A 25,428-nucleotide genomic window follows, 5' to 3' on the forward strand; every position below is an offset into this window, starting at 1 on the left:
GCAGATAGTATCCATGTCTGCTCTTTGTTCCAATATCGGCTGCTGCTGTTTTAAGATCTTCTAACATTGTGAAATATGCATCTTTTGGAATTAACACTTTTCTACAAACTTCATACTTTTTGAAAAGCTCAGAGAAAAATTAATGACCAGAACCTTTTGTTAGTAACATTCAAGTGTTATTAAGCATATTTTCTGTAAGATTCTTTAATCTGAAACTATAGCAAAAGTTGAATATTAAGTTATTGTATAATAATAAATAATTAATATTAAGTAGTATTTTAAATCGTATAATCAATATACTTATCCTTGTTTGTTCTTCAAATGTGGTTTTATCAATATTTAAGACCAAAAGCCTGTATAAAAGTGTCAGCAATAAGACTTGAATCACTTTAGTCATTTTGCGTAATGGTGGTTACAGGCACTTCTCGAAATGATTGATTTGTTTAGGCATTACGCGTAATGACCGGTTTCATAGATTGACTGTAACATATAAAAACAATTGTATTAAATATAGTCTCGTAGAAAGACAATAAAAATGCAAAGTAAAGTACATATGTTTAATAGGAAAGAACAGTAATCTAGTAATGACGAATTTCAGAACAAGTTAAAATCGTTTATATAAAATGTTTTGTCAAAACATTCGTTCAAACATCTGAACACGCGTTCAAAAAAACATGTCTATCGAACTGAAATGTCTGCTACTTCTTCTCCCAAAGCGTGCTGTATTATTAGATTCCCTAAGCGTTTTCCGCTAGTTGCTGGGATTTTTTTTTTTTTTAAAGCCGTCTATTTTGTCTGTTTTTTAAAATAAAGTTCTGGGCTGATTTACTTGGAATTTGGTTGGTAGTTTGATGCTTCCGGAGAATTGATCGTATTAAAAAAAACTGTGTGTATTGGTTATGTGTATTAGCGTCTATCGCGAATTATATACAATTATTTAGTAAAAACAAATTCTTCAGACGTCTGTTTTATCATTTTGTAAGAAGCGTTCTAGGCCAATATAATTGAAATTTGGTAGATAGTTAGACCAACCAGGGGGATTGATTGTATTAAAAAAATTTATGTGTATCGGTTATGTATATTAGCCTCTATCGCGAATTTCGTATTGTATGTCAGTTTCTATGAAATGTACGGGTAAAAACTCTTGAAATTCTAGTTTTTCTAATTTCTACTGCCTGTCTACATAAAACTGTCAAAATATTGAATTAAGCCGCTGCTTGCATCCGGGGCAATTGGGATGTTTGATGTTAAAGGGACATTCCTGAGTTTGCTGCATTGTAAGATGTTTCCGACTAATAAAATACTTCTACGATTAAATTTACATATTAAATATATTTTTTTGTTTAGAATATCAGTGTCTGTATATTCAATGTGTTTCTGGTCCTCTCAATATTTGTAAGAAGCCCAAACTGGAGTTTGTCATCAAATAATTTCGTACGTACGAAAACATATTTTTTAGGAAATAAAATGAAATTTAACCTACTACAAATATTAGAACGACCAGAAATACGTTTAATATACAGCACCTAATATTTTATGCAGAAAAAATATATTTGATATGTAATTACAATCGTTAAAAAGTCTCTGTTAGTCGATAACATCTTAAACATTGCAGCAAACTCAGTAATGTCCCTTTTAAGTCCGGTTCGTCTCATCAAAACGCAAAAATCAGTTTAGTCGCGAAGGTTTGAAGTTACGACAATATTGTTTTCGTTGTTGTAATCTGCTGCTTGGAACGTAATAGACGATCGATTTATATGCGTAGTGTTTTATTTTATAAAATAAATAATTTGTAATGTAAAACTGAAGACTGATTTAGTTTGGGTTTTTTTTATAAATAAATAAATAATTGTTAATGTAAAATTGAAGACTGATAACCCACCCCATACGTATTGGTATGGTTCGCTGTACTGCGGCCACTAAAATAGACTCGCCCGATAGTTTTAGAATTTGTATGCTCTCAAATAACGTTATAAAACGCGAAGTGTGATTGGTTAATATTTAAATTATTATTTACAGACAAAATGTTACCTGGACATTGGAGACTACGCAGAGTTGTTAGCAATCCGATTAAAATTAGTTCTACTGGTCTAAATAAGGCATTCGTAATTCACATGAAACATATCGTATACCCTCAGGATAATTCGGAATGTTTTCAAATTATTTTTAAATCACTGGCAGGATTTAAAAATAATAACAACTCGTGACAAGTAAGGTTTTGATTGGTGGACATGAACTCCAAATGGCTGGTGTTAGATCCACATGTAATAGTGGAGCTAATTTTAATTAGATTGATGTGTAAGAGGCCAACCATCGACAGGGGTTTTGGTTTTTTAAAAACGTATTATTATTGTTTGTAAAGTAAGTTCTGGGACGATTATTATTATTATTATTATTATTATTATTATTATTCCGCTACCATTTTGTATCATGTGTATGCCCCTCGTGAAATAAGTTTCACTGTTACTCGCTAAAACTCGTGACAACTGAAAATTACAGCCCCCTTCCGTTGTCTTGGACACTTTCGCCTGGATTTCGGAAAATGTTCCTAGGGCAGACGAGCTTGAACCTGCAGTGGATGTAAGCACGCGTCAACTGGTTCATGGATTGATCGGTTGATTATTCCAGCAAATTGTTTGTATTGACTGTAATTATCCCAATTCTATTTGTCCCAAGCTCATAAAAGCTCTGTGCAACTTGGGAATCGTATTATCTAGGAGGCATAAACAGATGGGTCTCGTATGAACTTGCGTATTGTAACCACCTTGATTAACGCACGCGTTATTTTGCACCTATGTACACTTCTGCTGGTTTAATATCCTATAATTACAGCCCCCTTGTCTTGGACACTTTTGCCGGGAATTCGGAGAATGTTCCCAAGGCAGACGTGCTTGTACCTTCAGTGGATTGCGCACCCTATTTCACATTTCCGCTTTTTGTTTTTTGTCTGGTGTTTTTTTTTTTTTATTATTATTATTAGTGTCATTTATAATGTGTGTTCTTGCGTTCAAGATGTTTGACGTTTCCATATCAATATTAAGGTAGCACTAAACCAAATAATTTCCGGCTGGGTCAAAGTTCGAGGTGCAGCGAACTTTTGATAGAGAAGTTAACTCCACAAGTCCTATGTTTGGTTATAAATGTGAGTGTGTTGGTTGTAAAAAAAATTTAGTTTCATCTGGCCCAAAAAATGTATGCAATTTTATTTCATCTAGTACCACTGTGTCAAGTAGTCTTGTATTTGGAACATGTATGGGGTACCTATTAAAAAAAGTACTCAAAGTTTGTGCGAAACTAGGGGTGTTGTTAAAACATCTTGTTATACCGAAAATGAGCCATGAAAGGTATCATTTTCTTTAGTTAATACTTTGAGGTAGACATTTATGGGTCATAGTTTGGTTGATATATTGCATATATTGTTTATAAACACAAACGTTAACATGGTCGCCTATGGGATTTTATTTGGTATAATAATACCTATAGATGGACTCCACCACAGCGGCGAGTTCAGCTCAGTGGTAGAGCGCTATCTTGAGGTATGGTGGGCTGCAGGATCGATCGCCTCCAAGTATCTCGGGTTTTTTCTCGTCCAAACCTGTTCTTCGCGGTACCTCAAAGGTCGTGGTATGTACTGTCCTCTCTTTGGTGCCTTTTCGGTATGACTAAGTGGCGGCTGTGGGTTTAATTCTTTTCCCCTCTAGACTGAATGTCGAAATAAAGTTAAAGATTATTTGGTTTAACTACGCCACTAGAGCACATTATTCATAAATATCGAAATAATTACAGTAAACTCCATTTCAAACTCGATTTTCTCAAACGCCACCCTATCTTAAAGGATGAAGTTGGACTAAAAACGTTTTTCTCTGTAAACACATGTTAGACTTCAAATAGACGTAGTTTTAATTGTGCTGAAGTGTTAATTAAACACATATTTATTTCCGATATTAAACTGTATTAAACTGTATGTATTTGTACATAACATGCTACAATATTATGCTCTTTAATTTGTGTCCTATCTTTCCCTCTTGATCAGGTTCTTAGACACCAAATGGACCGTAGTTTAACATGTGATGAGTGTCGTTAAGCACATTTTTAATATTCCTCTCCTTTTTGTGTGCACTAAATGGCCTTTGTGGATGTCCCAGTAGTCGAGCGGTTAAAGTAGCGGACTGTCAAATACCATGCTAGTAGATGCAGTAGGTTCGAATCCTGCCAGGTGATAGATTGTGTTTTTATATACTATTTGTATCTGTTTATTTGTTTTTGTATCAATACGTAAGAGGATGCGTAGCGCTTGTTTAATATGGATCAACCTGCATTTGGAGGATTAGAGAGGGCTCTTCAACATTAATGCTAAATAACCACAGGCGTCGGAAGTGACAGGGGGTGGGGGAGGGAAGTGTAGGATACTCTCCTAACTCTGAAGATTGTGGAGGCTTTAGTCCCCCCCCCCCCACCCCCACCCCCGCCCCACCCACCCACTCAGTTATAAAGCGAATTAATATATTACTGTCCCTCGTAGTCGCTGGTACCTTCCAACGCCTTTGGAGACGTGCTTTAATTTCATAAAAGCTTTTCTTTGCGGTTCAAGGATGGTAGTAATGTATTGCAAATGTGATGAAAACATGTTTGCTTTTTTATCCTGCAAGAAATGCACAAAAGTGTAGCAATGCGTTTACGTTCCTTGCATCACGTTTTGTAACAAATCTCATTTTCGTTAATATACTTTACCTAATGGATAGGATTGCCATAGCAATTGATGTACGATGAGCAAATGTACTATTAGTCTCTTTTTTATTTTACGCCACTCTGATGAAATAAGTAAGCCTATGTTTTAATATCCAGTTATTTCTGTCGGTAGTCTTAATAGGCATAAGCGTACGAGACAGGGGGACAGGAGGGGGAAACTGCCCCCCCCCCCCCCCCCCCCCAAGGGCTGGAGCAAATCCTCAAATCCGGGCAAACAAGATAAGAGATATTCGCGCAAAGTGAGCTTGCCTGAAATCTTTTCACCATGTATTTCCATCATTCTACTCAAAAAAATAAACATTAGTTGTAATGCATGTAAAATGTGTGGTGATTCATTTGCAACCCTATATAGGTGTTTGGTAGTAATACTGATATGAATAAATTAATGTTGTTATCCAGATTCGGAGATTTTTGTGGAATTCGCGTAAAAAGCACCCTGCCTCCTTACAACAATGGGAGCCCGTACGCCCATGTTAATCAGGCATTTATATGTAGCTAAAGTTGACAAACTACAGCGCGTGTTGTGGCCTTTCACACCTGTTTACATTTTTTTATTTTAATAATTATTTTAGTATGTTTATATTTAATTGATATTTGTCGTCATATACCATTGTTTTACACCCAGAATCAGATATGTTTTCATGCTGGAGTTTCCTTAAATAGCAGTTCATTATTTCATGCATTCGTTCAATCGTTCGTTTATTCCTTCCTTCAAGACTTGCACAATATTTATAATATATCCCTTTAGTGTTACATCAACAACTGATTCCTGATAATATAATACTGGTTTGGCTCATTTAAATATAACGTAATATTAGAAAGCTTGATTAATTTTACATTCATTTCTTAGTCATTAATACATTCCTTCCGAAAAGTAGCTAGTGATCTGTTATGTGCACTTACCCAAAGACATGACAGTACATACCACGGCCTTTGATGTAGCATTCATGGTATCTCTTTCTAAAAATTGAAAAAAAAAATGTAGCGGGTTTCCTCTCTAAGACTATATATTAAAACTACCAAATGTTTGACAACCAATTGCCGATGACTAATAAATCAATATGCTCTAGTGGTGTCATTAAACAGAACAAACTTGTTTTAACTGACTGGCATGGGGAACATCCTAAACCAGCGAGGTCGATCGATCCTGCGACTCTTCACACCCCAGGTAACTATATCACCTCTAGCAAATTAAAACAAAAAGCTGTCAGCATGTGGGTAATATTTCTAGTAGCTTGTAATGCATTAATTTACACTGGAAGAACGAATCGGGCAAATCAGTTGTTGAACTGATCGATAGATATATCAGTGACGAGCCGGCGTTTCGTGTTGAAAATGACTTATTGTAGCGGCAAACTAAAGTAATTGCCATGTCTGATTCGTAATTGAATGCGATCTTGTTTAGATGACGTTGTTTTCACCGACTGATCAAAGGGTTTGCACGAGTGGAAAACAAAACAAAAGCTAGTAAAACCTGTTTTGTACTTTCTTTGTATAAAACAGAAGCATAAGCTAGGGGTATGGGTGGGGGTGGGGATGGGTGGGTCGTGAGTTTCGGACGAACAGACCCGCTAAGGCTAAGATGCTTTACAGTGCAATATTAAGCTTTTCATATAGGTCTGCAGGAAACATGTAGAAAAAAAGGTTTCCACTAGGTTAATATTCGACCTCTCTCCCCCCCCCCCCCCCCCCCCCCCCCCCCCACACACACACACACACTCCAGGTCATCTAGGCGTACGGGTTCCCATTGTTGTAGGGAAAGGCCAGTTTTACCCGAATTAAACGAAAATGCCCAAATCTGAATAACAACATTTCTTCTTATTAGCGATACTGCCAAACAGCTATATTGGGTTGCAAACAAATCACTACGCATTTTTACACGGATTACAACTAATATTGTGGTTGAATGATGGAAATACGTGGTGGAATGGTTTCAGGCCAGCTAATTTTGTCATACACGTTTGCTGCAGGTACACCCTACGCTACGCCCCCATAAAATTTCCAATTTGCTAACCGAAGATTGGTCTGAAGTTTTAACGACATCGATTTGATACGTATTCGTTACTCGATTCACTTACGATGACACATCGCATCCGGCCATCTCTGATTACGTTCCTCCTCGCCATTTGCTAATTGGAAGGTTCGTTTAGCAAATGACAATAAAATGAGATCTGACGTAATAAACGAGTCCACTATAACCAGATATTCATTAGTTTGATGATTTCGACCAACGTTTCTTCGTAATTATACTAGCTTGAAGACTTACCCGAATACTTCACGTTCTTATAGCATTGCAATTGGCTGAGAATTGAAATTTATACGTAGCCCAGTGGTAAAGCGTTCGTCTGATATTCGGTCGGTCTAGGATCGATCACCGTTGGTGGGCCCATTGGGCTATTTCTCGTTTCAGCCAGTGCTGGTATATCAAAGGCCATGGTAGGTACATATAAAAGATCCCTTGCTACTAATAGAAGGATGTAACGGGTATCCTCTCTAAGACTATTCGACAAATTACTAAATGTCTGAGATCCAATAGCCGATGATTAATAAACCAATGTGTGCTAGTGGTATCGTTAAACAAAACAAACTTTAACATGAATACACACATTTGTTTGTGGTTGCTGTTTCTGGGGTGTTTAATTTTTACTCCGAAGAAAATCTTGAGACAAACATTGTCTAAAATATTAAAGGCAATAATAATAATATTAAATTTTTATTTCAGATCAGTGATCCATAGAACATATTTAAACATCACATACAAGACTGATTACATAAATGTCCTTGACCTATTTTATAATAAAAACAAATTGTTTTTGTTTAACGACACCACTGGAGCACATTGATTAATTAATCATCGGCTATTGGATGTCAAACATTTGGTAATTATGACTCGTAGTTATCAGAGGAAACCTGCTACATTTCATTTCATTTCAATTTTCATACTATTGAATTTACTACAAGTTATTTATTTCTGAGCCGATTGATTTGTAAATTGTACACAAAAATAGGTGTTGTTTTTCTTGTCATTTCCAAAACACAAAAACTGAAATTTTCTTTCTATAGAATGATGGGACGGACTATAATTATTTCCAGCTGAAACTACAGACCTTTAACATAGTTAAGTTATCTGACAGTCAAACGCCAGTGGCAAAACTCATTAGTACAACCAGTTACCATTGGAGAACCCTATCTGACAGTCAAACGCCAGTGGCAAAACTCATTAGTACAACCAGTCACCATTGGAGAACCCTATCTGACAGTCAAACGCCAGTGGCAAAACTCATTAGTACAACCAGTCACCATTGGAGAACCCTATCTGACAGTCAAACGCCAGTGGCAAAACTCATTAGTACAACCAGTCATTATTGGAGAACCCTATCTGACAGTCAAACGTCAGTGGCAAAACTCATTTGTACAACCAGTCACCATTGGAGAACCCTATCTGACAGTCAAACGCCAGTGGCAAAACTCATTAGTACAACCAGTCACCATTTGAGAACCCTATCTGACAGTTAAACGTCAGTGGCAAAACTCATTTGTACAACCAGTCACCATCGGAGAACCCTATCTGACAGTCAAACGCCAGTGGCAAAACTCATTAGTACAACCAGTCACCATTGGAGAACCCTATCTGACAGTCAAACGCCAGTGGCAAAACTCATTAGTACAACCAGTCACCATTGGAGAACCCTATCTGACAGCCAAACGTCAGTGGCAAAACTCATTTGTACAACCAGTCACCATTGGAGAACCCTATCTGTCAGTCAAACGTCAGTGGCAAAACTCATTTGTACAACCAGTCACCATTGGAGAACCCTATCTGTCAGTCAAACGCCAGTGGCAAAACTCATTAGTACAACCAGTCACCATTTGAGAACCCTATCTGACAGTTAAACGTCAGTGGCAAAACTCATTTGTACAACCAGTCACCATCGGAGAACCCTATCTGACAGTCAAACGCCAGTGGCAAAACTCATTAGTACAACCAGTCACCATTGGAGAACCCTATCTGACAGTCAAACGCCAGTGGCAAAACTCATTAGTACAACCAGTCACCATTGGAGAACCCTATCTGACAGCCAAACGTCAGTGGCAAAACTCATTTGTACAACCAGTCACCATTGGAGAACCCTATCTGTCAGTCAAACGTCAGTGGCAAAACTCATTTGTACAACCAGTCACCATTGGAGAACCCTATCTGTCAGTCAAAAGCCAGTGGCAAAACTCATTTGTACAACCAGTCACCATTGGAGAACCCTATCTGTCAGTCAAACGCCAGTGGCAAAACTCATTTGTACAACCAGTCACGTTAATATATGTATAAGAATGGGGGGCGTTAATACATGTATAAGAATGGGTGGCGTTAATACATGTATAAGAATGGGTGGCGATTAATGCATGTATAAGAATGGGTTGCATTAATACATGTATACCCCTGCGTGTGCTGTAACCTCACCGTGGTGCAGGGGTGTAACATTCTCTTTGAGAATGGCCAATACAGCACAAAATTAAAGTTTTTGAGTAATATTCAGTATCCGTAAAATTCTGTGATATTTGTGTTTTTGCACAGTTCTTTACACTGTTTTTGCACAGTTCTTTACACTGTTTTTGAATTTTTATATTGATGTTGATCATCACTTTGTTTTTCCCATTACCATAGTTTGACACCCAATAGCCGATGTATTTTTCGTGCTGGGGTGTCGTTAAACATTCATTCATTCATTCATTCATTAATACATGTATAAGAATGGGTGGCGTTAATGCATGTATAAGAATGGGTGGTGTCGGATTCCTCCTGCTTGATAGCATACAAAAAGACACTTCTATCATCTTTTACTCTTATCCGGTTTCGAACATTATTATAAAACTAAATGAAACTGTATAGCTATAACTGATTAGTTGTGAATTTGTATTAAAGTCAATTTACTACCGATGGCGATTAAAATATCGATCCCAATCACAAGTGGTGACATTATATTGATATTACTCACTGGCTGTCAAGCTGTCGTTGCTGCACACTCGAGGTGAGATTATATCTACATCAATCAGTACACAACCAGGGGCACTCTAATCAGGGTCACTTGTAGTCAGCCTCGACAAACAAGATGAGGCGCGAAGCATTCGAACTTCCAGGATCCGACATTTGTTACACACATACACGCGCGTGTGCACCGCGCACGCACGCACGCACACACACACACACACACACACACACACACACACATATATATATATATATATATATATATATATATATATATATATACACGCACGCACACGCTCATAAACACACAAACGCGCGCATACACACATTAGTAATACGAAAGAAATGTGTTATTTAATGACGCACTCAACACATTTTATTTACGGTTATATGGCGTCAGACATATGGTTAAGGACCACACAGATTTTGAGAGGAAACCCGCTGTTGCCACTTCATGGGCTACTCTTTGCGATTAACAGCAAGGGATCTTTTATTTGCGCTTCCCACAGGCAGGATAGCACAAACCATGGCCTTTGTTGAACCAGTTATGGATCACTGGTCGATGCAAGTGGTTTACACCTACCCATTGAGCCTTGCGGAGCACTCACTCAGGGTTTGGAGTAGGTATCTGGATAAAAAATCCTTGCCTCGACTGGGATCCGAATCCAGTACCTACCAGCCTGTTGACCGATGGCCTAACCACGACGCCACCGAGGCCGGTATATTAGTAATACAATCTAATTAAAATTAACTCCACTATTACACGTGGATCTAACAGCAGCCCGTTGGAGCTCATGTCCAGTTGACCTTTCATTCGACCAATCAAAACCTTACTTGCAAAATCATACCAGTGATTTGAAAAGAATTTGAAAACATTCTGGTTTATGCCGAGGGTATACGAAATGATTCGAATGAATTACGAAGTATGCCGGAAACTAATTTCAATATAAAATTTTATATAAAACTGGTTTCAAAACGAAAAAAAAAACCGTGATGGTATAGTCATAAAATCTGTTTATACCAGTATACAATCCAGAGTTTATTACTGCACTTTTCACCCTGTTCTTTTTCAATGTCGAAATAGACCAACAAGTTCGCCTATTGCATAAATAGTCTCGCCCGATATTTTTAGAATTTGTATGCTCCCGAATAACGCTATAAAAGGCGAAGTGTAATTGGTCGATATTTAAATTGTTATTTATATATGAAATGTCACCTGGACATGGGAGTCCACGCAATGCTGTTAGATCTACTGACATATACCAGTAGAGCTAATTTTAATCAGATTGATTAGTAATATTCCTTCTTATTAGTTTTGTAGTCCTCTGAAGCGGAGGGGGTGGAAGAGGTGGGCATTCACCCAACTCTTAAGACAAAGCATTATCCCCGTTTCAAAGCGGAAAAGCCAATCAATATATAACTGCCTGCGGTTGTTTTTCTCGTCTGGCGCCTATACTAGCCATCAAAAGTCATCAAATGTGGTATCTTAGGTATGAGGCATGTTTATCCCAAATTATAAGAGTCAACAATTTAATGTCAAATGCTTATTAAAGAGAAAAACATCTAAAACGTCAACAACACTGCAACTGGTACGCCTAATATACGTCACGTGTTCAGTCGTTTGATCTTTGCAACATTCAACACCCACGAACGGATAAAAACACATTATAGCTGTATATGTTTTTCTCTCTCTCAAAACATCATCACCGTTTGAACATTTCAACAAATGACAAGTCTTTCTCCTTGCGTATTAGTATTTAACCTCCAACAGGTTTTAAGAGGGTGAGGGACTTACACCCTCCATCAAATTCGTGTAATTCACTCTGATTTACAACCACTGAAGTCCAGTGTTGCATATAAGCAATATATCATTAGCTGGGTCTCACAGTGTTCAAGATAATCTTAAAATGTGTGTGGCTGTAACATTCAAGTCAGCCTCACAGGGTTAAAAATAATCTTAAACTTTGTTTAGATGTAAAAACGCAATGAGTCACACATGATTCAAATACAGGTTTAAACTCCGTTTAGCTATAGACGTTATGTTAAATGTTGTTTATCTGTATAATGTAAACACTGTTTAGTTGTATAATGTTAAACTGTTTAGCTGTAGACATTTAGCGGTGTAATGTTAAACTCTGAATAGCTGTATAACGGTAAACTGTTTAGCTGCACAATGGTAAACCGTTTAGCTGTAGACATTTAGCAGTGTAATGTTAAACTCTGTATAGCTGTATAACGGTAAACTGTTTAGCTAAAGACGTTTAAATGTATAATGTTAAACTCTGTTTAGTTGTATAATGTTAAACTCTGTTTAGTTGTATCATGTTAAATTCTGTTTAGCTGTAGATGTTTAGCTATATAATGTTAAACTCTATTTACCTGTATAATGTTAAACTGTTTAGTTGTAGACGTTAAACTGTTTATTTTTATAATGTTGAACTCTGTTTAGCTATAGATGTTTAGCTGTATATGTTAAGCTATGTCTGCCTGTATACTGTTAAACTCTGTTTAGCTGTAGAAGTTCAGCTGTATAACATTAAACTCTGTTCAGCTGTAGAAGTTCAATGTCTGCGTTCTCGTGATACACAGAGCGGGTATCTACCACAGAAGACGGATACCGCAAGCAGCTGACCTGCAAACAGAACACACACGGAATGAGAGCACAGCAGTAATACATGACCATGGCGATGATGTGGCAATGTGGCGACACGAACAGACCTCGGGAGTTCATTAAGTTCACAACGAAGTAGGGTACGTAAAAACACACACTTATTAAACAGCCGAAAAACGTCCTCCTCGTCCTCATCCAGTCCTCCTTGGAGAAGCCATACGCCATCATGTCCAGGCGGCAGCATGTCACTGCGCAAAGCGCGAACACCATCAAGTACGGCGCCACGGCCGTGGAGAAAACGAACATCAGCACAAAGTATATGTTGGCGTGGTTCACCGTTGTGAAGTCCACACTGCACACGCGCAGTTCTGAAAGACGAAGTGGGTATATGTTAAATAACTTAAAGGTACATTCTCGAAATTGCATATGTCATATTTGGTTACTTTTATATGTACCTGTGAGAGTGCATTCTCAAATTTGCACATGTCATATTTGGCTGTTTTAATATGTACTTGTAAGAGTGCATTCTCAAATTTGCAAATGTCATATTTGGCTATTTTATATGTATTTGTGATAAATAACTTTGAACTATTAGATCACACGTATAGTCTTTTCAAAATTAACTAAGAAATATTAAAATATACAGTGTGACAACTCAACGTAAATTGTGGGTTTCTCGATAATTCTAAGTGAAATACATGAAATATGTAGTCAAAATTCATCGCGTGTCCAAATAAAGAATATGGAGATGCAATTCAATTCTAACTATGACGTCATGTGTTAATTTGTCGGTTACCTTTATTTGCAATAGTATATAACTTCAGAAACTAGTAGTAAACGAAATTGTTTTGGTGTAAACAAATTTATGTATATGTATTTCAATGTGTAAGCTTTATATTTCACAAGAAAAAGAAAAAGAAACATTTATGGTCATTATGCAAAACAACGTTGAGACTTTCCCTTTAATCAAGTTGTTGTTTGTTGTTGTTGCTTTTTTTTTCTTTGCTTTTTTGTACAAGTACAGGTATGCATATGTATGTAATGAAGTGTTGTGCAGTGTAGTGCAGTGTAGTGCATGGATGCAGGGGTCACAGGCCCAAACTGGAAATAATACACTGTCTCCAGATGAAAAACAAATTGATATAGGTCTTACTACACAGTTGACTTCCGGGTGAGAGTTCATTCATCATGATTCACTATTTGTAAATTGCTAATTGTGACATATTTTGTGGATCACATATTCACTTCTAGTAATTGGGGAAGAATTAAAACAATTGGTAAGCCTTCTGGCTGGATTTTGCCCATGCTATTTTGTAATATTGTGCATTGACCTTTTGGGTCATGGGTGTATAGCAGAAGAGCGGTAGGTGTGAATGGGTTCCTAACACAGCTGTTCGGACTGCTACTACAGCCATATGCGGTCATATAGCTAAACACTGAAATGTTCTAAATTTTGTAGTAAAAATAAATGCTTATATAATGTATGTTCGCAATGGTATATGTTGTTAGTGCCAACGAAAACCCGTTCTGTTGCCTATCTTCATTTGAAGTTGGGCAATTTAACATGGATTTCAATGGCAGATGACATCTGTGTAATGAGACCATACCCCACCCCCACCCAGTTGCTATCATCTTCCGACTCCTATGCCTCCTCACCTTGAAATGACAAGTGGATGTCTTTATATTGAACAACATCGTCCTTGTGCATCACAAACGTCGTGCACAAACAATCTGTGTTTGTCTGTCTGTCACAAGTGTCTGTGTGAGCCATTCGTTGTAGAATCGTTCCTTCGTGAAATGCGGAAACAAAATCGCTGAAGTCCATCGGATTGGAGGCACGCAGCGCGAACGTGACGCCACTTCCTGACATGCGCAGAACACGGGCTTGGAATTGCCAGGTTTCCCTGAAGTTGTCCGTCACGTTATTCAACAGCTGCATCAGACCAGCCGGGAGACTGGACCACAGAGGAAAGCTGGAGTTTAGAAAACAGTTGGTGCTGTAAATGTTGGTAGACTCGTTAGTTAAAGATATTGCCGAGTCCTTTGTTGACGTCACCGAGGGAGCTCTAGTCAGTGCGAGTGGCATTGTCAGATGAAAATAACCTGAAAGACAAAGACTATATACAGTTGGCCTCTGATACATCTGAATGCAACAACAATATAAGTTATATATAGTATGGGTGGTGTACAAACACAAAGCAATATAGATTATTTGCAGAGGGATTTACCTTTGTAACTGAATGTAAAGGAAGTGTCATTTGAGTTGGCGTTTGGTTTCTGTTGGATGCTGTCTAATGATATCCTACTTTGTTATAACTGCTGTGATTGAATGGAAATCAATACAAAGTGTTTGCAGTTCATAGACTCAGGCGTATCTGACATGAACACATGGATATGTGTCACAGTGTGTATGTACATGTTGCTATGACTAACAAGTAAAATAAATAACACTCGGCATATACTTTCAAAGGGGCTGTCCGGAATGTTCTGTAATTGTTGACTAGTTGCCGCTGAACAGAGATGTTTTAACAACTGCATTTTTTTCCCAGTCAGTGGCTGTATATTAAATGTTTTTCTGATCGTCCTCGTGTTCGTATTAAGTCAAACTTCATTTTATTTTCTAACATATATATTTTTTTCATACGCACAAAATTAATTGGGTACTAGATCCAGTTTTAGCTAATTACAAATATTAAGACTAGAAACACATTGAATATACAGACACTGAAATAACTCTAAAGAAGAAAATATATTTAATACGTAATTTAAGTCATTAAAAGACTTTATTAGTATGTTACAATGCAGCAAACTCAGGGTGGCCCCTTTAACTTGGTGTATATATAACATATTCGTGTTTTTCTCTTTTTGTATTTGAATTTAAAGATTGGCATCATGTTTTGGTTTTGATTCTTTGTCGTACACACAAGAAAAATTAAACCTAACTTGCCTCTGAGGTCCGAAAACTCTCCCCACCCATATAATGGGTTAGCCAAGATGACGGCAACAAGGAAAAAGATTCCAAAAGCTATGATCTTGAAGTTAATCTCTGAGAAGACGCCTTGATGTTCAGCGGGAAGCAACAACTTGTAGTATCTGTGGAAAATATAGGGGAAAATGTATCTGAAGACTAAAAAATATACATGCACAAAATATAAAGAGAATCACGATCTGTATATGCTAAAGTAAGATTGTAAATAAAATCTGATTATTATTATTATTATCATTAATATTATTAGTAGTAGAAGTAGAAGTAGTAGTAGTAGTAGTAGGAGTATATTGTAGTAATTGTAGTAGTCGTAGTAGCGGTAGTAATAGTAGTAGTAGTATATAGTAGTAGTTGTGGTAATAGTAGTAGTAGTAGTAGTAGTAGTAGTAGTAGTGGTAATAGTAGTAGTAGTAGTATATATATATATATATATATATATATATATATATATATATATATATATATATATATATATATATATATAGCAGTAGTAGTAGTAGTATATAGTAGTAGTAGTAGTGGTGGTAGTAGTAGTGGTTATAGTAGTAGCAGCAGGAGTAGTAATGGTAGTAGTGGCAGTAGTAGTAGTAATAGTAGTATATAGTAGTAGTAGTAGTGGTAATAATAATAATAGTAGTAGTATATAATAGTAGTAGTAGTAGTAGTAATGGTTGTGGTAGTAGTAATGGTTGTAGTAGTAGGGGTAGTAGTAGTAATAGTAATGGTACTAGTAGTAGTAGTAATAGCAGTAGTAGTAGTAGTAGTAGTAGTAGTAGTAGTAGTAGTAGTAGCAGCAGCAGCAGTAGTAGTAGCAGCAGCAGCAGCAGCAGCTGCAGCAGTAGTAGTAGTAGTAGTAGTAGTAGTAGTAGTAGTAGTAGTAGTAGTAGTAGTAGTAGTAGTAGTAGTAGTAGTAGTATTTTGTTTTTCTATTACACACTCGTAATAATTCTTAGGAAATATGAAATTCCAGACATGTTATAAAATTAATGAAGCATAGATATGATGACTGGACATCACTCAAAATGAACACATAATTAGAATTCATATTGGCATCTGAAAAAAACCCACCAGCACCAAGGGTTGGCAGTTTTTATTAATATGTCACATTGGTAGTTTTATTCCGTATTCAAATGATCTAAGTTAGGGTTCAAATCATTTCACAAACGATACGATGGTGGTATCTAGTCATTACAAAATGACCACTCCCCCAAAATACGCCCCCCCCCCCAAAAAAAAAAAAAAAAAAAAAAAAAAAAATCCCAAACAAAACACAACAACAACAAAAACAACAAACCCAAAAAAAAAAAACCCCCAAAAAAACAAAAAAAAACAAAAAACAAAAACAACAACAAACAAACAAACCCCTCCCAACCCCCCCCCCCCCCCCCCCCCCCCCAACAAACCCACAAAACAAAACACAAAAAACAGCAACAAACAAACAAACAAACACGACGTAATCTCATAGCCAATAAACTTAAAACATTTACATCTGTTGAAAAAACGCTGTACTGCTTATCTCATTCGTATTTCACATAAACTAAATTTAGATGTATTATGATGACTTTGCGAAATAATGTGGCGGTTTTTTTATATATATACTCTTCAAAAAAAGAAACGCAAAAGGGTACAAATGGGTTATAACTCCGATTTTATGTTTCCTACCGGTTCATGCTTTGTGAATACAAGGTCATTGCATGTCCCAAACACATTCCCACGGTTACATTCGATAAAACGCAGCTACTGTACAATAAAGTTCCAAAATGTGAATATTCGCAAAAACGCAGCCACGTGCAAACCATGTCACCACTGCACGTGCGTTGTCTGCACGTGCAACATGAACACCGACAGTATAAAAGTGCAGGGTGTTCGCTTGCCTGGCCTCTGTATCTGGCCGACAGTTGACAATCCAGGACATGCCACGTCTCAGTGAACCGCAGAGAAACAATGCCATCGGCCGACTAGACGCAGGCGAATCCAGAACGGCCGTTGCCAGGGCATTCCATGTGTCCCCAAGCACCATCTCCAGACTGTGGGACCGTTACCAGCAACATGGATCAACACGTGACCTCCCTAGATCCGGTCGACCACGGGTCACTACCCCCGGGCAGGACCGCTACATCCGGGTACGCCACCTTCGGGAACGATTGACTACTGCCACCTCCACAGCCGCAGCAATACCAGGTTTGCACAGGATATCCGACCAGACCGTACGGAACCGCCTACGTGAGGTAGGAATTCGTGCCAGACGTCCAGTTCGAGGTGTCATCTTAACACCACAACACCGTCGACTCCGACTGCAGTGGTGCCAGATTCATCGACAATGGCCTCAACTGCGATGGAGACAGGTGTGGTTCAGTGACGAGTCCCGATTTCTGCTCCGACGTCATGATGGAAGATGTCGCGTGTATAGGCGTCGTGGTGAACGTTATGCGGCAAACTGCGTGCAGGAAGTGGACAGATTCGGCGGGGGTAGTGTCATGGTGTGGGCAGCCATCTCACACACTGGCAGAACTGACCTGGTCCACGTGCAGGGCAACCTGAATGCACAGGGCTACATTGACCAGATCCTCCGGCCACACATCGTTCCAGTTATGGCCAACGCCAACGCAGTGTTCCAACATGACAACGCCAGGCCTCACACAGCACGTCTCACAACGGCTTTCCTACAGAACAACAACATTAATGTCCTTCCTTGGCCATCGATATCACCGGATTTGAACCCAAATGAGCATCTATGGGACGAGTTGGACCGACGCCTCCGACAGCGACAACCACAGCCCCAGACCCTGCCCGAGCTGGCAGCAGCCTTGCAGGCCGAGTGGGCCACCATCCCCCGGGACGTCATCCATACTCTGGTTGCTTCAATGGGCAGGCGGTGCCAGGCAGTTGTCAACACACGCGGAGGCCACACCCGGTATTGACTCCAGATGACCTTGACCTTGGTGGTGTGTCCTATCACTTACTCACAATGGACTAGAGTGAATTGTGAACAATCCTGCAACATTTGGTAATTATCGGACTCACCATTCAATAATTAAATCAATTCTCCAAATGTTACGACAATGTGGTTTTGCGTTTCTTTTTTTGAAGAGTATATATATTAACGTTTGTGAAACCATAATATTTTACATGTTAGTTCAGAATGAAATGGTATCCACGTTTATGGACCTTGTGGAATAATTTGTACATTGTCCGCTCACTAAAGCTTGTGGCAATCGAATCGGGACAAAAAATCGATAATGACTAGTAACTCTTATTTATTATCTTCTATTTAATCTACTGAGGTACTACTAGCTAAAGACCCAGTGGTACAGTGCTCGCTCGATGTGGGATCGATCCCCGTCGGTGGGCCCATTGGGCTATTTCTCGTTCCAGCCAGGACATCACGACTGGTACACCAAAGGCCGTGGTATGTACTACCCTGTCTGTGGGATGGTGTATATAAAAGATCCCTTGCTGCTAATCGAAAAGTGTAGCCTATAAAGTGGCGATAGCGGGTTTCCTCTCTCAATATCTGTGTAGTCCTTAACCATATGTCTGACGCCATATAACCGTAAATACAATGTGTTGAGTGTGTCGTTAAATAAAACATTTCTTTCTTTTTCTTTTTACTTACTAAAGAAGATATTTCCTATTTCTCAAACTGTTTATATTTCAAACACTCTATACAAGTATTCACTGCTGATTGAAACATACTTTATTGCATATCATATACCAAATGAATGGGCACCAGTCATCCAACGTACGAGGCCATCTCCTAATATAGGCCTACGCATATCCACAGCCGTACGTGCTCCTATGTTAGTAGGGGGACGGGCTGATTTGGGCCCGATTTAAACGAGAAATGTCCGAATCTGGATAAGAACATTTAAATATTGTAATTAGTATTACTGCCAAACGGCTATAATATGGGTTGCAAACGGATCACTAAGCATTTTTACGTGGATTAAAACTAATATTGTGTGTAGAATGGTGAAATGGTTTCAGGCAAGCTCATTTTGCCCGAATATCTCTATCGTTTTTGCACGAATTTGACAAGTTGCTCCAGCTTTGCCGCCTGTCTAGGCCCTTAATGCGCATAGCAGTTCCACGTCATTGTTAGTCAGTAGCGTACCTTTATTAGGAAACTAGTTATTAATTTAGCTAATTCAATAATGTTACTATGTAGATTAATCAGACGAAAATCTATACCAATACATCTTAAAGTGTATTGAAACGTGCACTGAATAAGGCATGTTTAGCTAAGGTTTCACTTTTAGGGCCCTGCGAATCTCCATTTTCCGGTCGAATGGAATTTCGAATCGAATATTCGAAAATGTTCAAATCGAATCGAATTTCGAATCTCGAATACTTTGGAGAATAATCAAGTGTATCAGATGCCGTTCACGAAGGAATATTCTTATCAGTGAAGGAAATTAGAAAGACAATATAAATATCCACTGCATTGGGTGTACGTACGGTGATTAACATGATTACACAAGGTTGAAGTTTAAATAATAAAGCGCCCTAAATAGAAAACCAGTACTACTGTGTACATAGTATGAACAGTTAACTAACACGAGATAATATCTTGGAAGTGATAATTTATTGGCTTTTAATTAGATCACAAAATAATTCAAGTAAACATGTGAAAATTAACACTCATCACCAATCGAAGATCAAAACAAAATACCAGTGGATATTCTTCGCACATACAAAAACAGAATAAGGACTATTGCTGAATGAAATTATATATATATATATGAAAGGTTCATTTAAATAGTCTGTTAATAAAGTAATATTCACCTCGTACTTAAAATAAGAAAAGGAAATCATCATTCAATTAGCCTTGTAGCAGTGTAGTACTGTAGGCAACGAGTCTACATTTGGGCTAATGACAACTAATCAGCAAACTAAAAAATACGTGTGATAAGAGTATTATTTGTTTAATAGGTTACTTATACGAATTTCATTTTAAAATATGAGTTTTTTCCTGCTTTGTCTTCCACATTGTTTATTGTTTATTAACGTTAACGGTTGGCCATATAGTTTGTCTCAATTTTTCCAATTGTCCGTACACTGCAATATTCGAAATTCCGAATACACAAAAATCGAATCGAATCGAATATACGAAGCTTCGCAGGGGCCTAGTTTCACTATACAGTTCACTTCTGGGTGAGAGTTCATTCACCGGGGTCCACTATAGTTCCTAATTGTGAAATATGTTGCTGTTCACATAATCACTTCTAGGAATTGGGGAATAATTAAAACAATGTGTATGTTTAATGATAAGCCTTCTGGTTGTATTTTGCCCATGTTATTTTGTAATATTGTGCATTGACTTTTTGAGACATGGGTGTATAGCGGAAGAGATAGTCGGAGTGAATCGGTTAATGAACCACCTGTTCGGACCTGTGTAAAAGGAATGCAAGCCTGCGGACCTCGGTTTCTAGGAACAGTGGTCCCATCGGACCTCCATACCTAATGATCATTAGTCCTACCCGGACTTGCATTCCGGATTTAATGTTGCTATTTTAGTTTCTATATAGTACACCTATGACTTGTATTCCTACCGGACTTAGATTCCTTTCACAGTGGACGGAACGCTTGTCCGCCAGTAATACTGGTCCACCTGAGTATTAATAGAAATCAGTATGTTATAGGGTACGCTTCTGAACGAGTTATCAGAAAGGCATGACTAAAAAAAGCCCGGCTGTAAGAGAGCTAGACGGACATTTGAACATAAATATGCTCTCATTACAGTCAGAGACCAAGCTATGTATTAATAATGTTATATATTCTAATATACCTCAATGGACGTCGGCCAAGCTCTGTGTATACCATTAGATTACAAGTAGATTTCTTAATGCCTAATAATTTCTTACAAAAATCTAGATGAATACATGTTTCTACATCAACTTGGTCTATCCTATTATATTTTGTTTTCTTTTTATTATTATTACACGTTTACTTTAGTAAGATCGATTGTGATAATCGTTGTTATAATAATAACTTGGATTTCATTAAAAAAAAACCCCACCATTTCCCGACGTCTCGTCAAAAGCCTTTTTCAAATCACCAACATAATTATATATTAGTATAATTATGGTTTAATATACCTGTATATTTAGGTTTTTGTATAATATGTAAACACACAATGTAAACAAACAGAATTGTTGAATTGATAAAAGACACGTTGTGAAAGAATGTTTTATGTACGAGACACGTTTTATCCGTTTAGATAGTAGTTAAAGTAATAACTCGGTTGAATCCTATTTCAGAGAGATTTAATCAAACATTGGAGAACATGGTTTTGAAGCTAGACGGTGATGCAGAATGGGACACATTATTACAGCAAGTTGTATTTGGTTACAACACATCCAAACATGCAAACACAAAGTGTTCTTCCTTTTACCTGTTGTACGCAGGTGAGTGCTTTGAAAGACGTGCACAAAAGCTATGGTAATGCCATATATTGTCTTTGATTAATCAATATGATCACATCAAGCAGATAAAAGAATATCACATAATAATAATCTATGTGTAAAGTATAATGCAAAACGCTACTTTAAAATAATATAAATAATTTAGCACAGTTAGAAGTATACAATTATAGGGAACCAATGATGCCTGATGATGTTAGACATTCAGACGATGAGATGGAGGCCACAGTTTCCGATGAAACACTTCATAAGGAAATTTGGAACAGAGTAGAGTCAATGATGAAAGTCATTGGCAAAAGAACTATAAACAACACCAAGGACGCCCAAACGAGACAACAAAAAGAAACTATGACCAACGATATACGATTCAGGAGGTAAAACCAGTATCTAAAAACAAAAATACTTAAAACTGATGGATTCTGCATTATGCGTACATTATATTACATTTATACAATTTTGCAAGCATGTCTTCAAAATGATATAATAAAAACTATATGAATGTTTTTGTAACAAAATGTGAAATCAAATTTTAAAAACCCAACTTTATCAGTTTTAATAAAACCATATTTTTATAGTTTATTTTTAAATATATATGAAACTTATTTAGTAAGAATAAAGTTACAATGAAATGCGTTTAAATGTAATTTTTATTATTAATTTATAAAAATTAATAGTATTTTTCAGGGTTTACCAGTAGGAACAAAGGTTAAAAAAAAAAAAAAAACTTAAGACGCGACCGCAAATGTGGTAAGGGGTAAAACCTTGGATTGGACCATGTGTCATCACAGGGGTAACGAAAAGCGGATCATACTTGTTGTGAACAACAGATGGAGTTATTTTAAACAGTGCCATAAACGGTGTCAATTTCAGAGTGGACAGATGTTCCTGCAGCCAAGATGCGCAAAATTGATTACAAAAAAAAACCTGTTCTTATTATTTGTTACTGCAATTTAATTTCCATACATATACGCTATAAGACTTGCATTTCGGTTTTCTAGGAATGCAGGTCCGGCTAGGTCTTCAAATCCTAGCAATCAGACCTGCATTCCCAAGGAATGTAAGTCTTAGGACTTCCATACCTAGCCATGCTAGACCTAGGATTTGCATTCCCGGCGGACCTGTATTCCGTTTACATCGGTGTAAAAGGAACGAAGGTCCGTAGGACTTCGGTTCCTAGAAACAGTAGTCCTATCGGACCTCCATAGCTTAGGAACCATAGTCCTACCCGGACTTTCATTCCTGGTTTATTTTAAAGTTGTTTTTATCCTAGGACTTGTATTCCTACCGGACTTAAATTCCTTCTACAGTGACAGAAATACTAGTCCGGCAAATTAGATGTCCGTTTACTATACTCCATGTCACTTGTCACTTGTGGATCAGACACGTGAGTGAATTTTTGTAATCGTCTTACATTTTTGTTATAATATTGAAGTAGGACGAATATCTTGCTTTTTTCAAAAGTATATAAAGCAACTACAGATAAAAAGTAGGCTATATGTCCATGTGTTTAACACGAAGAAATATACCCCCCCCCATGTAGTCCAAAATTGTTTTAAATATATATATATGAAAACTGATAACTCCAAAAAAACTAACATTTGGTGAACAACAAAATACAATTTCTATATGCACCAACATAATTTTTAATAAGATGTTTTGTAAGTTTATATTTTGACGGTAAGTCACAATCTGATTAATTGTGGTTTTCTAATCTTTGTCCGATCGGACTTCCATTCCTCGGAATCCTAGTCTGTGGGACCTGCATTCCTAGGAATTTAAGTCTATGGGACGTGCATTTCGAGGAATGTAAGTTTGTGGGACTTTTATTCCTGGTACTCCTAGTCCACAGGACTTTCAATCCTAGTATTCCTAGTCCTCTGGAATTTATTTCCGATAGTTTGCTTATTACATATATATGATTCCTGAAATCCCTGAAATAAAACTTTAAAAAGTGTACTTAGTTCTAGTAGTTAGTACTTATAACTAGTACTATAATAACCAGTTACTACAATATAAAATAACAGGAATAATAAGCATGACAATTTGACTTTTATTGATGAACAATTAAAAAATAACATCAAAACACTTGAAATTAATTATCACTGACTGCCTTACGGAAAGTTTCGACCATAAAAAGCATAAGATATGAGTTGGGGAAAGTAAAGTTTGTTTTATTTAACGACGCCGCTAGAGCACATTGATTTTTTATCTTATCATCGGCTATTGGACGTCAAACATATGGTCATTCTGACACTGTTTTTAGAGGAAACCCGCTGTCGCCACATAGGCTACTCTTTTTACGACAGGCAGCAAGGGATCTTTTATTTGCGCTTCCCACATGCAGGATAGCACAAACCATGGCCTCTGTTGAACCAGTTATGGATCACTGGTCGGTGCAAGTGGTTTACACCTACCCATTGAGTCTTGCGGAGCACTCACTCAGGGTTTGGAGTCGGTATCTCGATTAAAAATCCCATGCCTCGACTGGGATCCGAACCCAGTACCTACCAGCCTGTAGACCGATGGCCTGCCACGACGCCACAGAGGCCGGTAAAGTTGGGGAAAGAGTCTCTGCATTATTATACCTGGCCGTTAGGAACATCATAAGCGTTCGAGACTGGGTGGAGGTGCCAGTCGGGTGGGGGGGGGGGGGGGGGGGGGGGTGGCACTCCCCCAGTGGGGGGAGCAATGGACACGTTCGGGCAAAATGAGCTGGCCTAAAATCTTCATGCATTTCCATAATTTTACTCACAATATTAGTTGTAATCCATGTAAAAATGCAGACTGATTTGTTTGGAATCCTATTTAGCATCTTGGTAGTAATGCGAATATAAATATACGTTGTGTTCCAGATTCGGTAATTTCCGTTTCATTCGGGCAATAATGATCAGCGTGCCTCCCCCACCCCTTCTCCCAAAAAGGGAGTCTGAATGCCTATTGCGACCAAAACGGTCAGGTGTAAAAGTGTCATGAGTAGTTAGTCTGTTTAAAAGGATCTTGTAAATTGTGTGTGCATATTATTGACAGTATGATAATTGTTCAGGGATTACTGTTTTGTTTTATTCGGTGTAGTAGCCCATTGAGCTGCTAAAACCCACTCTTAGTCATTGATATTTCTATTAATTGATAAACATTAATGAAAACCATTTAACATATTTGTTTATCGATGGTATGGTTTGTTAGGACTAAGATATCATAGAGGCTAAAGTCTGATATGTCATATGTTAGACCAAATTAATTTTTGAAATGAGCAAACTTGACAAAGCAGGCAAATGTTTAGTAAGCTATGCAGGGGAGAGGTCAAGAAATTTGCTTTGAAGAGGGGTGTTTAGAACACGCCACTCCACCCCACACCCTATGTACACGCGCCTGCAACATTATTGACAGAAAGGTACAAACTTAAAATTATGTAATAACAAAATAATGTATATAACGCAAATATCACATTTTTATAGTTAAATTATTATTAATATTAATATTAATAATAATATTATTATTATTATTATTATTATTATTATTATTATTATTATCAAATACCAATATATAATGTCTTTGTGTTGGTATATCATATGGGCAAGTTATACTTATTTGCGAGTACTAATATGCTTCGAATTATGGTAAATGTTTTTAAGTTACTTTTAAATGTTTAAACATTTATTAGTTGGAACAATACGC

At 37.5% G+C, this 25,428-nt stretch overlaps 2 protein-coding genes across 2 annotated transcripts in view; both read right to left on the reverse strand.

The window, feature by feature from the left end:
* Nucleotides 1-10,925: 10,925 nt before the first annotated feature.
* LOC121382147 lies at nt 10,926-14,442 on the reverse strand. Its single transcript, XM_041511657.1, has 2 exons — nt 14,002-14,442; nt 10,926-12,713 (listed from the first exon to the last, which is right to left on the reverse strand). The coding sequence occupies exons 1-2, from the start codon at nt 14,429-14,431 to the stop codon at nt 12,271-12,273; spliced, it is 873 nt and encodes a 290-aa protein (XP_041367591.1). The 5' UTR covers nt 14,432-14,442; the 3' UTR covers nt 10,926-12,270.
* Nucleotides 14,443-14,462: 20 nt separating this feature from the next.
* Nucleotides 14,463-25,428, reverse strand: part of LOC121381631 (tyramine receptor tyra-2-like) — a 61,762-nt gene continuing 50,796 nt past the window's right edge. Inside the window, exons 3-4 of the mRNA XM_041510966.1 lie at nt 15,293-15,438; nt 14,463-14,488 (exon numbers count right to left, since the gene is read on the reverse strand). Coding sequence (XP_041366900.1) covers nt 14,463-14,488; nt 15,293-15,438 — 172 coding nt within the window. The remainder of the gene's footprint in view (nt 14,489-15,292; nt 15,439-25,428) is intronic.

This window comes from Gigantopelta aegis, chromosome 9 (genome assembly GCF_016097555.1).
Source record: "Gigantopelta aegis isolate Gae_Host chromosome 9, Gae_host_genome, whole genome shotgun sequence".
NCBI classification, from domain to species: domain Eukaryota; kingdom Metazoa; phylum Mollusca; class Gastropoda; order Neomphalida; family Peltospiridae; genus Gigantopelta; species Gigantopelta aegis.